At 45.1% G+C, this 13364-nt stretch overlaps 1 protein-coding gene across 1 annotated transcript in view; it reads left to right on the top strand.

The window, feature by feature from the left end:
- Positions 1-13364, top strand: part of LPHN3 (latrophilin 3) — a gene marked incomplete at its 5' end in the record, with an annotated part of 87390 nt that overhangs the window by 19213 nt on the left and 54813 nt on the right. Inside the window, 4 exons of the mRNA XM_009581750.1 lie at positions 1005-1213; positions 1893-2069; positions 11772-11981; positions 12514-12734. Of these exons, the coding sequence (XP_009580045.1) occupies positions 1005-1213; positions 1893-2069; positions 11772-11981; positions 12514-12734 (817 nt within the window). The remainder of the gene's footprint in view (positions 1-1004; positions 1214-1892; positions 2070-11771; positions 11982-12513; positions 12735-13364) is intronic.

The raw sequence follows: 13364 nt of genomic DNA, 5'->3' as shown, positions 1-13364 counted from the left end.
TGTTTTGGCAGTGAGGAAGGGGAAGTCTAAGGGTATTTCTAAGCATGGTATCACTGGAGTTCTGGTCAAATCAGGAGAGCCCCATCAATTTGCACCAGCTTGGCACCCGCCCAGAGGTCACCAAAGAGCTAGAAATAAAATTATCATAGAAGGATTTAGGTTGGGAGGGACCTTTGGAGTCATCAGTGCTTCACCTTCCTCAGAAGCTGGGGTGATTCCTATAGAAACAAAAAAATACCTTCCAACAACTAATACATATCAAGGCAAACAAATCACATTCAATTCTTATTTATAGCCTGTGAAATAATGTGCAAAACAGAAGGCAAACTGGGTGGTTTCAGTTAAAAACAGTTGGCTGGTAGCCTGGGTTTTCTGCAGGCTCCCTAATGGTGTTTTTTTGAGGAAGAGGGGGTATCTGATTGGCAAGTCAAGAAAATGAAATTTTCTTGATTTTTTAATGAAATCTCTGCAATTTTGTTTTACCCTTCATGTGAGAGTGGAGTTGTGTTGGAAAGTTTTGGATTCCTTCTCCCAGATTTGTCCCCACACTTTTCTGAGGTAGTCTTAATTTATTAATGGACTAAATTATAGTTTTATACTCTATCTGTGCAACAGGCCAGAACGAAACATGTTTCCCAAGCGTAGCCTGGAGCATAAAGTGTTATGTCAGGTGGGAAATGGGCCACCTGGCCTCTTTTCTCTGGAGCCAGTTACACCCACTGATGCCAAAAATAAGCCCACCTTCTCTGTCTGTCCTCCGCCGATCTGTTTGCTTATACAACTTTGTTTTGAGGGAGGCAGCTCTGCCCTTCTTATCCATAGACCGCTTGTTGCACCTCATGGTGCTCATTGGGATTGGCAGGAGGAGGTGAGTTTTTGTATGCCACATCTTGGTCCTTTCACATTTTCACAGGGAAGTTTTAAAGTTGGTTCAGAGAAGAGATTAGTTATCTAAAAAACCCAGTGCGCTGACCTGGATATCTAACCTCTTACTGCTCTTCTAGGTGAAATCAGGGTGGCTTTTGTGCTGTACAACAACTTGGGAACCTATCTCTCCACGGAGAACGCGAGCATGAAGTTGGGAACAGAAGCAATGTCAACTAATCACTCCGTCATTGTCAACTCCCCTGTCATCACGGCAGCAATAAACAAGGAGTTCAGCAATAAAGTTTACCTGGCTGATCCCGTGGTGTTTACTGTCAAGCACATCAAGGTGAGTGAGTTCGAAAAGCGCTTCTGTTTTTTTTAGATTTCTAAAACAAAGTGATGCAAAAGTTGGCTGATGTGAGGCCCCCAGCAGTCCTTGATTAGATTTTGAATTATACATTTGTTCCTTTGCACTTTGTGTTATTTATGGAGAATGTCTCTTTTACATTGCATTAATAAAGGTAAAGAAAGAGTCTCCTTTGAGCTGATGCCCATTGCTCAGTTGCTGACACACGTCATTCTGTAATTAAAAACTACCAATATATTAGAATAGACCATAATATTATTTTATCATGGTGGCAGGGGATATTAGAGGAAAGTGGAATTACAGTGAAAGAGGACAGCTAGTCCTCCTGTTAGCCAAGCACAGTCATTGCAAAAGTTGATTGCTTAAAGCAATTAATTTCTCTGCTCTGCAATGCAAATGAAGCAATCTGATTTTGAAGAGCTGGATTTAGTCTATGGCTGAAATTAATCAAGAACAAAGAACTAAGTTTGCATTAGCAAAGAGAGCAGCAACAATCTAACTTTCTCTGGTAACACTTGACGTATAAACCACTGCTGATTGTTTATCCAAAATTAAAAGGGTGAGAGTTACAAAGTGCCTCTGGAAAAAAAAAATAGTGCATTTAGAAATCTCTGAAACCCTGTCATTTTTATTGCATTTATTAATTTCTTCCCTGCAGCAGTCAGAAGAAAATTTCAATCCGAACTGTTCGTTCTGGAGCTATACAAAGCGTACAATGACAGGGTATTGGTCCACCCAGGGATGTCGCCTACTGACAACTAACAAGACGCACACCACATGCTCCTGCAATCACCTAACCAACTTTGCTGTCCTGATGGCACATGTGGAAGTTAAGGTAGGCATTGCAGATTCACAGGCTGCCAATGCACTGGGCAGGAAAAGTGGCCAATATAACACCATTTTGTTACTGCAAATGGAGCTGAGTAGGGGAATTGCTGTGTGACAGTAACTCTAAGAGTAGAAACCATCTGGTGTAAATCTTCCTTCCATGTATATGATGAAACAGGAGATAGTCACACCAATGCAAAGCCTGTCTTGAGCTCCTGGCATGGGCAGCTCTGAGCTGAGCATGACAAGTGAACAGAATTAGCTGTTGACACATCCTTTGCTTACTGGTGCAGAACATCTCCTGGCTGGGTCCTTGCTTGTGGAGTCCTCACTGTGCCACCAGGGAGTAGTGAGCACCCTGTGTGGTGGGACAAAGCATGCAGAGCCTGCCTCATGGGGTGCAAGTTGTGTGTCCTGCTTGCAGCAGCTGCAGGTACATTGCTGCACATGTTTGTGTAAGGTGCATGTGTGGACCCAAAAGTATTTTCCAGCTTCTAACTAGGGGAAAAAGATATATTCTCTGCGTCTCACTATGTGGCAGCAAGCTACACATAAAAGGGAAGCTCCTTATACCATCCTGCATAGACTGTATATCTACGAGAGGCCAGTACATGATCAGCTAGTTCCCTTGCCTGCATTTAGGTCCATGGTGTAATTCTGGCTTCCCACATGACTATCCCCACAGGAGCTAAAGAAGTTACTCCTGAAAGTAGGCGTTCCTCATGGTAGCAATGGCTTGGGGAGTGAAGTGCACATTTGGGATTTTATTCAAGAACAGGAGGATGGTTGAGGTGGTCCTCCATTTCCTGAGCTGTCTTGGCTGTCTTTGGTTGAGAACAGTCTCAGCTGCTGTAGAAGGGGGAGGAGAAGGCCCTGATGCCCAAAGGATTTTGGCCTAGTGATTTTCTGTGTTGCAGTGTCTCCATTCCTTGTGCCTGGCACTGCAGCAGAATCCACGGCTCTGAGCTAGATACGGATCTGGCATCTTCCATGCAGGCAGAACATTTCAGAGCCACTTCCATGGCTGCATAACTGCAAAAGCTATTGTGGTTTTAAAAGACATTTTCTCAAATAGTCTTCCAGTGTCACTCCTTTGTATATTTTTGTTTCACTTGATAATCTGAAAAGGAATGTGAAAAGCCACAATAAAAATATATATTAAAGCACCGTCATGCATGACCAAAGCTCTGCAAAAAAAGAAATGGGAGCCTGGCAGCACATTTGCCACAACAACTGAGTCCAGCTGAGAGGGGCAGGATAGATCTGCTCCTGCTGCAGGATGACATATCCATTGTATTCTGCAGGAGTCACTACTGGTCCAGGAGACATGCCATTAAATGGCTGTGGCATTATCGTGGGAGATATCTGAAGAAATGGCCTATTCAGAGCACATGTTTACAGGTTAACGGCATTCTGCAGTCCAAGTCTGGTTTTTGCCAGTTTCCTACAACTGCTTGAATTTTCAAGAGAAATGTGTGTTTGGCTCGTTATCATCTGCCTGGAGTTAACAGATATACCTGAGTCACTGAAGTCAGAGGTTGCACCTGGGAAATGCAGATAGCTTTCCACTCCACTGATGTGAATGAGGGCAATCCCTACTGCATGGCGCAGATACAGGCTAGCGCCGAACGAGCCTCTTCCCAAACTGCAAGTAGGTCAGCCTTGTCTGCACAGCTTTTCACCCAAACCTCATTAGACTAGTAGCACTGGTGTTATCTCATCTTGCAGAAAGAGAATGTGAGACCGTTGCTTACCCATGCTCAGCCAACAGGTTGGAAAGAGCTACAGCTGGAAGCTTCGTGAGCGCCAAGCCAGTGTGCTATTAGCCGGTGGGTGTTTCTGGGTGTTAACGAGTGCCCTCAAGACTTTCAGGTCATGTTTTATCATTTGGCTGCAGCCAAAGTATCATTGCTGTAAGAGCCAAATTGGCTCCACTTTGTTGACTGTGATGCAACCGGACAGCTTCCTGGCATGTCCGCTTTAGCAATCATCCTGGTCTGAGGGCGAAGGCAGGTGTGTACCCTGCAAACATCTGCAACTCTTTCTTCCAGCTGCTCATCACCTTGCTCTTCCTGGCAGCACCATCCTGCTCCGGTCTGCTGCTAGAGCTGGCCATGTGGCTCTTGGCAGATCTGGGAGGTGGCTTGTATGACATTCCTTATGCTGTTGCAATGAGTTGATTTTAAAGTCTTGGCAGCAGAATACCTGCTGGTTTGGAAAGGTGGAGGTTTAAAAATAAATGGGGGTTGTTGTTGTTCATTGATTCGCATTCATCTCTCATAGGCATGCTTTTGAGCCATTTTGTTGTCTCGTGTCTTGTACAAAAAGGCATTCCTTGCCTCAAAGACCTTTTAGTCTTCTTGGAGGTGGAATGATCCTTGGAGAAAGGATGTTGCATGCTTGTGCAGGACCTCTTATAGCAGTGTTCTGGCCAGTGACTAGGATCCTTAAAGAGGACTGTCATACACACAATAATTAATAATATTCTGGGAGTTTTGCAACAGAAACAATTCTGTCCTGTAATTGAGATTTGTAGTTTACTGACTTCAGTTTGTCGGATTTTTGGATCTGTAGGGAGCATCCTTTGGTGTAATGAGTATCCACAGCAGCCTACCTAATGAGACAGAACACCGGGCATCGTGGGGAGCAGACATCGGACTCCTACTCCTTAATCAAAAGCCAGCACCAATTTGACAAGTGTCACTTCTGGTCATGAATGATCTCCCTCCCTGGTAGCATGGCGAAAGAGCGTGTTCTCCGGAGGAGACCTCGGTGGCTGCTCTGCGAGTTACGGGCTGTGATTTAATTATTAGCAGAGCGTATGTGGCAAGGCGGAGCTGGAAGGTAGCGCTGCTGAGGAGGTGATTGATGGCCGTCTGGCTCTCTAGCGTGAAACAGCAATATGTCTTTGTCCGAAGGGGCAGAAAATGACATTGGCTGACCACGGCGGCAGGGATTTATTCGTGTGCTTCAAAAGTAGAAGTTGCTGGGATCAATTCCAGTCTTAACAGGACAGTACCCAATTAAGAGGAGGAGATTTTAATTTGAAGGTGCTTTCTACCTGTTAAAATTAGTTAGGCCCAGAGTTTCTTATTTGCCCACATATTTCAGTGGCGTAAATAACAGTGCCCAAGACCAAGAGCTTGTTGTGCACATGGGCAGGATGCATAGCTGCTGGAAAGAGCGATGGAGCCGCACCCGCAGGTACCCCTCCAGCTGCTGTCAGAGCCCCAGCTAGCATGGGAAGAGGACAGCAGGACCGTAATGTCCTGTGAGCTGGACCTTGCTGATGCATCCTCCTGGCAAGGGATGACCCTGCAGAACTGCAGCATTCGTTGCCCTTTTGGACAATTTACCAGGAAAAATGAGAACCTCCCTTTGGAGAGAGATTTTAAGACTGGAAACAAATCACTGTTTTCATCAGCTAAGAAGTTCATTTCGCCTGTGTTATGAGAAAATTATTACAGTCTTATAGATATTTTGTTAAATTATGAGATTAACATAGATGAGATCTGTGTTAAATATCTATCTATGGTTTGAATCAGTTGGATATTTGTTATGACCCTTAAATGCTGTAAAACCGTGGTGGGTCCCATGCCATGGGACAAAGCCCATAGTTAAATAAGCCATTCTACCTATGTAATTGCTGCAGAATTATTCAAAATTTACAAACTGTTTTTCATATAAGCTTGCGCGTTGCATCATATTAATTATAAGCAGATGCATCTTAAATGTACCATGGCAAAAATATGCAGCCAGAAAACAAGTTCAGAGCTGGTGGGAAAATGCAATTAAAAAAACTACCCAAAACAGAATAAGCAAAGGTACCTCAGTGTAGATAATTGTTGCCTATCAGTATGTAGTGAATGCCAGAGCTTACTCTTCTTTTAAAAATAAATAAATAAATAAAACAAGGGGCGGGGGGGGGCAGGGAAGAAAGGTGTTTTAACTGTAGCAATTAGTCGGAAGCTTTCAGTTGTTATTCTATACCACAAACACGTTACACCATGCTAATTATTTGGGGAATGGAAGCGTAAGGCAAGCTAAAGAGAGAAAGGAATAAAAATATATGAAGTCTAAATGGAATGCAGTGGTCCATTGCCTAAAGCAATACAGCCATTTCAGATATAAAGAGCAAGCTGAAGTTATTGCAGTGCTGGCTTATCCCATATATTAGCACTTGTGGGATTGAACAGCAGTGAATGAAAGCAGAAGTGGGTGCAGGATTGCAAAAACACCCTAACTGCAGAATTAAATTACTAAAACCGCTATGTAATGAATTTTCCAAGACAAATCGTTTTGTACCATCAAAGGGGTTAATTCTCAAAAAAAAAGATATATTACACATTGCAAAAAGTAACTTATGCTAATATGTTATTAAATAAGAACTATTTTAATTAAGCAGAAAAGATATTAAATGTGCTTGTCTTCAATGAGATTTTAAAATTCAAAATACAGCATGTCCCAGCTGTCTCCTGGCACCGGGCTGGGTAAGACCATCGGTGCAACAGCAGAAGCTGACTATGCTGTGACCAGATTTTTTCCAGGAACTGAAATTACAAGCCGGCAGCTTGGCTGGGTAGATGTCTACACTGAGTTTGGCACAGCCGCCATAGCTCATTTCTCAGGTTGGAGATGCCTTATGAGTAAGCAGAGCTGTGCCGCTTTACTAAATCCAGCCAGCACGGGAGGGCAGGACGATGGATGCAATTATTGTTCTAATCCGCTCCTCTCCACAACTGAATCTCACCTCAACTGCATCTGAGGTGCAGCGGTGTCAGTCAGTACGATGGAAGCACTGGGCTCTTGCCACACGCCATATCCACGGTAGTGTTTGTAACACATGGCGAGGTGAGGTCTGTACCCATTTCTCTGTGCACACCTGCCCCCTTATCGCTTTATTCTGGCCATGGGAGTTTTTGTGGCTTGCGCTGGCTGCTGCTTCTGGCAGTCACTGGAAGGCTGTTGCATTTTGGGGAGAAGTTTGTGGGAAAGGGTTCTGCTAGGAGGCCTTCATCTTGCCGAGGAAGGCAGAGGAGGAGGAAGATGGTCTGCATGGCCCGTGCAGAATATGAAGGCAGCTCTGAGGACTAAGGCAAGGAGAGGAAAGGTGGCTAAACCACCTTGCAGGAGTGCTTGGGGATCTCAGCCTTATTTTAAATGGCCATCGTCAGAAGACAGTGATGTTGCGCAGGAGCTTCAGGTGGGGATTAGGCTCTCTTTATTCCTGGGTTAGGACCTGATGGTGCCCCTGACAGCATCGCCTTTGCAGAGCACAGAGGGGATATGTACCAGGTCTGTAGATGCCGTGTCCACTGTGGGGTGGAGCTGCCTGCCTCCCTCAGTGCATCCTTGAGGAAGAGGGAGAGGATGGGTGCTAAAGCAGTGGGATCCCCCCAGCACATATCCCTCTTGGCCACAGAGGGGGGAAAGACCCCTTAAAACCTCTCATGCCTGCACAGCCAGGGCAGGCGATGCCATTAGCCGGCCCAGACGCACTGCGGGACCCCTTCGGGTTTCCTCCTGGTCCATGTAGCCCAGCTGATGCTTTTGGCACATCTACAAAACCATTTGCTTCTTAAGTAGCCCTTTGCACTTAGCCACAAAGCATTACAGCCAGGTCGTAGCAGTAATCCTCTCTCAACACCAGCGATGGGGGAAAAAGGGCAGAGGGAACCCGCACGGCCCCAGATAGCTACAAATCCGAGGAGCAGCGTCAGCAATGCACAGGAGTTCAAACCTGTCCCACTTGGGTCTCTGCCCAGCCCAGCACACTGCCAGCTCCCACTGGGCACCGAGTGGTCGTATCTGAGCTAGTTGATGACACTGTGTTTTTATTTACTGCTTGCTTATTCCTCCACCCCCAAACATATTACTCTTTCCATTCCTGGAGGGACAGATTAGGCAAAGGAATGTGTCCTTTGCTGCTGGCAGCTCGGTTTGGCTGCTGTTTTCTTCTACTGATGTTTTTAATAAGGGAGGAAATGGCTGTTCATCTCGGGGAGAGCCATTCTGTCATAAGCTGACATTCCCTGGGATTTGTTTTTATTAGCTCAGCTTTGGTGTACAGGCGCTGCCAGAGCTGCTCATTGATTTTTCCAGCCTGGATAATATCTAGGCTGCCTGCTCACCCTGCTGTGGTTGCTACCAGGGCTCCTGTAACTCCTCCTGCACAGGTTTTCATCGGTGCTGTACTCCTGCCGCTCTTGGCCCCACCGGAGCAAAAGCCGGGCTTTATTCCAAAGCCAGGGAAATCTGTCACTGGGCTTTGGGTCAGGCTCATGCCTAAATCATAAATGTAAAACGTACTTAATATAGAAACCCTTTCACTGAAGTGGATTATTTTATTTCTTTCAATTACTCAGTAAGTCGTTCCTATGCTGAAAATAATCTGCATATCAGCTTACCTGTAAAGCTAGCGTAGCTTAGTAGTAAAAAAACTCAGTGAGTTGCATGCTGGGCCATGTAGCACTGGTCTTGACAGCCATGGTGCATTTGGGCAAGGAAGTGTTTGATTGATGCTGTCAGGAAATTGTCCCTTGGACTGATGTCTGGTATCTCCCATGGGCTCTTCCAGTTGCCCAGGTTTTTGGGGAGATTATTGAGAAGCAAGAGTTGACTGTTATCAATACACTGTGGTTTCAGAGGTATTTTGCATGCCTTAGGGACCCTAGGGCTTGCAGGATGCTGGAAGGATATCATTAGCACATATGTCAAAGCTATTTTATCCTAAGTCAGGGAGTGCTTGAACAGTGCTGGGCAGGGTAAAGAGAAGGTTTGCTGCTCTTGCATGTCTCTGCAGTTGAAGGACCAGGCTCAGAGACTGCGATCCAGATACAAAATCTTGGTGTGCTATTTATCATACTTAACCCTGGAACGCCATATACCAACTGTGTAAACCGGATATGTTTCTCCCTTATTTGTCGCATAGTGATCAGGTGATGGCAAGAATAATCTCATGACATTGAGGAGTGATTACCACGATTCCTCCTTTTCCCGTATTATTCTGCTTCATGGCCTGTGGCAGCGCAGTATTTTACAAGTTTCAATCTCCAGCAAAAGGCAAATTCCCTTTTGTTGGACTTGCTGATGTAAAAGCTCTGGATGTACCTGGCCTGGGGGGAGTTGGCACTGCCATGAGAAGGATGCCAGTCCTTACCAACTCCTCCCTGACCCATCGGCTCTGCTGTGGCACCTGAAATTAGGCATCTCAAACAGGACAAAGCACACCCAGCCTTTGAAATCCAGCTCACTTCTTCTCTTGGACTTTACTAGAAAAGCTACAAATTCATATTTTTTTCCTCCGAGGTTCCCAGTTTATTGTTATTACTCCTTTTTGTTTGTTCTTATGTGAGTTTGTTGAGTTTGGGGAGGGAGGTTGTAATTATGGAGAAGTTGGTTTTATGGTTGTTTCCCAGCACTCCAGGGATGGGTGTTATGTACATAAAATCAGTATTATCATTACCATTAATATTAGAAAGAAGAGTAGTGAGAGTGATAATAATAATACAGACAATAATGAAGTCTGCGTTTCTTGCTAAGCATGGTGAGCTTTGTGGGCAAGCGGCCCTTCCCTGAGGAAGACCATGAACCTAGATGGCAGGATTCCTCTCCAGGAGCAAAACCACCCCTAATTCCTGCATTGTGTCTTGAAGTCAGCAGAGTTATGGTTTTGTGATAGAGGTACAGGAGCTGAGACCTGTGAAATTCGTCTCATGTAGGGGAAGAAGCACTCGGAGAGCTTTCCCTGTGCCAGGCTAACTTTGTCTTGGGATAGATGAATCTGTGTCATTGGCCGCATCTGGATGGGCTGGATGCATCTGGCTAAAGTCTACCTGGTTTCTTTCTCCTTGCATCTGCCCACATTAGCTGCCTTGCCCCACTCACCCAGCCCAAGAGCTCTTGGTCACTTCAGCCTGGCAGGGCTATCTGATCAGGTGAGCTGGTGGGGTTGTTCAGGGAGATGTTCTCCTGCCGTTCCCTAGCAGCCTCAGACGAAAGACAGAATGATTTGCAAGGTTGCATTAACATTTTTTTTCACTGAGTTAAGAGGGGTGGATGAGCTGGAATGAACCTGAGATAAAACAAAGCATGGCCGCCAGGAAAACAACGTGCGCTTCATCTTCTCAGTTTTCTGGGTGCTGCTGGAGGAGCTGGCTGCAATAGGCATTTCTGTCATGATCTACAGTAAGCACACGATGATTTCCTGCCTCTCTGTTGGACTTGTGACCCCTATTTCCTTAGATACTGGAAATACTCAGGAAGAGCTGCAAGAGCATTTGGGGAAAGCGGCCCTCATCTCTCCACCTCCATGTCTCCCTGGAGAGAAAACTTCCAGCATGGAAGAGATGGAGGGGAAAGTCGCTCCCCATCTTTCATTATCATTTGATGCCTATCACTCATGCTGATAAAGCCAAAGAGCTGAAAGGTTTGAGTTGTTTCTCACGGGTGCTGACATAGCAGAGTGTATATCAGGAAAGGCCTGACATTTGATGTGGCTTTATCATTGGCAAGCAGGCAAAGAAAATGGATAAATTAATCACCTTTTCCCTCCATCTGTCATAAGCTTTTATCCCACGGGGAGGAAAATGTTTCCAGTTTGTCCTGGCTTTTTGAAGTGTGACACTATTGTATTTGCCAGCCTACATAATGCCTAAGTCATCAAAATGCCAGAAGTAGAGGGGAATGTGAATACCACTTATAACACAGCCTGGTGGACCACAAAGCTAGGTTTCAAGCCTCTCTGGTCTTTTTGAAAAGCCCCCAGAGATTTCCAGCCAATCTTTCCCTCAGCTCATTGACGCTAACCACTTAGCCCCGAGCAGCCATCTCGTGACCACCATGTATTTCTCATTTCTTATTTACATTTTACTAAGTTGTTGCTGGGTTGCCTGACTTTGCCACTGCCATGGCCATGTTTGCATGGCTTTGGGGTAAAACCATGTTACAAGTTTATCACAGGGAATCACTCACTTTCCAGGCTGTCTTAAAATCACTTTCCTGTTACAATTTAAAAGAAAATTCGTGTTAAAAAGGTCTGGTTTCTTTTCTGGGTAGTGTTCCAGGGATCCGTCTGACTTCCCAGGAGTTTTAAAATACAGTTCCTGGGTTTGAAAAAGAAAAATCAAACTAACTTTCTCCTTCCCCGGTGAAAAAAAACCCCAAGATATTTAAGCGATCTCTTTCTGTTCAAAGCCTCCAAGCTCATACGTCAGTGAACATTTAAAGAGAGTCTTTTTTCACTGGTGGTAAATGGTTGTAATGGGCTTGTGGTTGTAATATCCACGATGTTGTTAGCATGAAACATTTTTACACTCGAATCACAGTGTTCGATTGTTCTTTATACTGTGTGTCCGGTCCTTTGCCGTGTTTGCGAAAGATGGAGCTGCACGCAAGACTAGCTCTGACATCTTGGTATTTTCAACAACAGCATCGTTGTTTCTAGGATATTTTGGGGTATCAGTCTGCTCAGGGCACCTGCAGCTTGCCAGATGCTGTGGAGTCTGTGTTTCAGGTTGCAGCGTTCTTGATGCAGGATTCAAGTCTAGGTCCATTTAGTCTTTTTGCTACTGGTCCCTTGCGCCACAGCTTGGTGAGTGGAGCCAGATGTTTGGGGAAGGGTCTCAGACAACCTCACTCTGTGTCTGGAATGGATTAGAAGTCATGCAGCATGCGATTGATGAATTTTTTTGGTTTTATCTATCTCCAGCATAGTGATGCAGTCCATGACCTGCTCCTGGACTTTATCACGTGGGTTGGCATCTTGCTCTCACTGGTCTGCCTCCTGATCTGCATCTTCACCTTCTGCTTCTTCCGTGGGCTGCAGAGCGACCGCAACACAATTCACAAGAACTTGTGCATCAGCCTCTTCGTGGCAGAACTCCTCTTCCTCATCGGCATCAACCGGACTGACCAGCCGGTAAGAGGCAGAACACTTTCTGCTCCCACCATAGGCTCTCGTCTCAGTGCGTGTGGGATGTTTGACCATTCAGTGAGATATATTCCAGCGCTGCCTTAATTCCATGCATGAGTTCTCACGGGTTTGGGCCCCTGGTTGTTAACTGGGAGTCAAATGTTGATGCCTGCTGTGGCTTCAGAGGCTGTATGTGCATTGTTTGTAAATAATGCGTGTGTGTGTGTGTTTAATAAGCAGGTTGTAAAAATGCGCTTATACTATGTACATCTATATATATTTATATTGTATGTTTATTTGCCAGATTGTGTACATACCTACCTTTATATCTTTGAATATAATTTATATATGTAGAGATGTGTCTATTTTAAAATAGTTCACGCACATTTTCCAAGCAAAAAAGAAGTTCTTCCTTTGGAGAAGGGAAGATAAGAACTTCCTCATTCTTATTAAACATCCCAGTAAGAGTAATCCTGACTGTTGCATTGATTCGGCATGATACAAACACCTTCCCTTGCTCTTTTCAATCCGCATGCAGATTGCCTGTGCCGTCTTTGCTGCCCTCCTGCACTTCTTCTTCCTGGCAGCTTTCACCTGGATGTTCCTGGAGGGGGTGCAGCTCTACATCATGCTGGTGGAGGTTTTCGAGAGCGAACACTCCCGGAGGAAGTACTTCTATTTGGTCGGCTACGGCATGCCTGCGCTGATTGTGGCCGTATCAGCAGCTGTGGACTACCGGAGCTATGGCACGGACAAAGTGTGAGTGGGGCTTGGCACTGCTTGGACCTGGTCAGGAGGGATGGGAGTGGGGACGACAAAGGGAAGAGCCCAGAGACCTGGCAGGCAAAGAAGGCTTGTGCAGGCAGAGCTCAGCCAGGAGGCATGCCTTGCCTTATCTCTGTGTCTCCAACACAGTCCGCGATGATAACAGGACACTATGAAATGATTTGCAAAGGTATTTTCTTAGAGAAGTCAGTCGGGGAAAATTTTGTCACATCATTGCTTAACATCAGCAGAGGTGGCTGTCCCAAGTCTCAGTGTGGTACTGTATCAGCAAGACCATTCTTCTCTAACCAAAGAGTATTTCTCATTTGGATGATGAAACACTGCTTTCTTCTTCCTCTTTTTTAAGTATTCTATCGAATTAACAGAGCCTGCAAGCAAAATATGTGGTGACTGTGGAGTGCATTAGACTCTTTGCAAATCGGAACAGCTACATCATTTATCATTATGAATATTCTTAAATGTTTTCAACATTGCTGAAGCTGGTATCAAAGTACAGTTTAGATGATCATGCAACACCGTCTAATGGAAAACAAAGGGAGAATCGAGCCTTTGATTTTCTTTGCCAGCTTTGTTACAATAGCAGTAACAATGTGTTTTTATTGA

This window comes from Fulmarus glacialis, unplaced genomic scaffold, assembly GCF_000690835.1.
Source record: "Fulmarus glacialis isolate BGI_N327 unplaced genomic scaffold, ASM69083v1 scaffold3150, whole genome shotgun sequence".
Lineage (NCBI taxonomy): Eukaryota > Metazoa > Chordata > Aves > Procellariiformes > Procellariidae > Fulmarus > Fulmarus glacialis.
The sequence above is the reverse complement of the archived record's forward strand: the minus strand, read 5'-3'. Positions and strand labels throughout refer to the sequence as shown.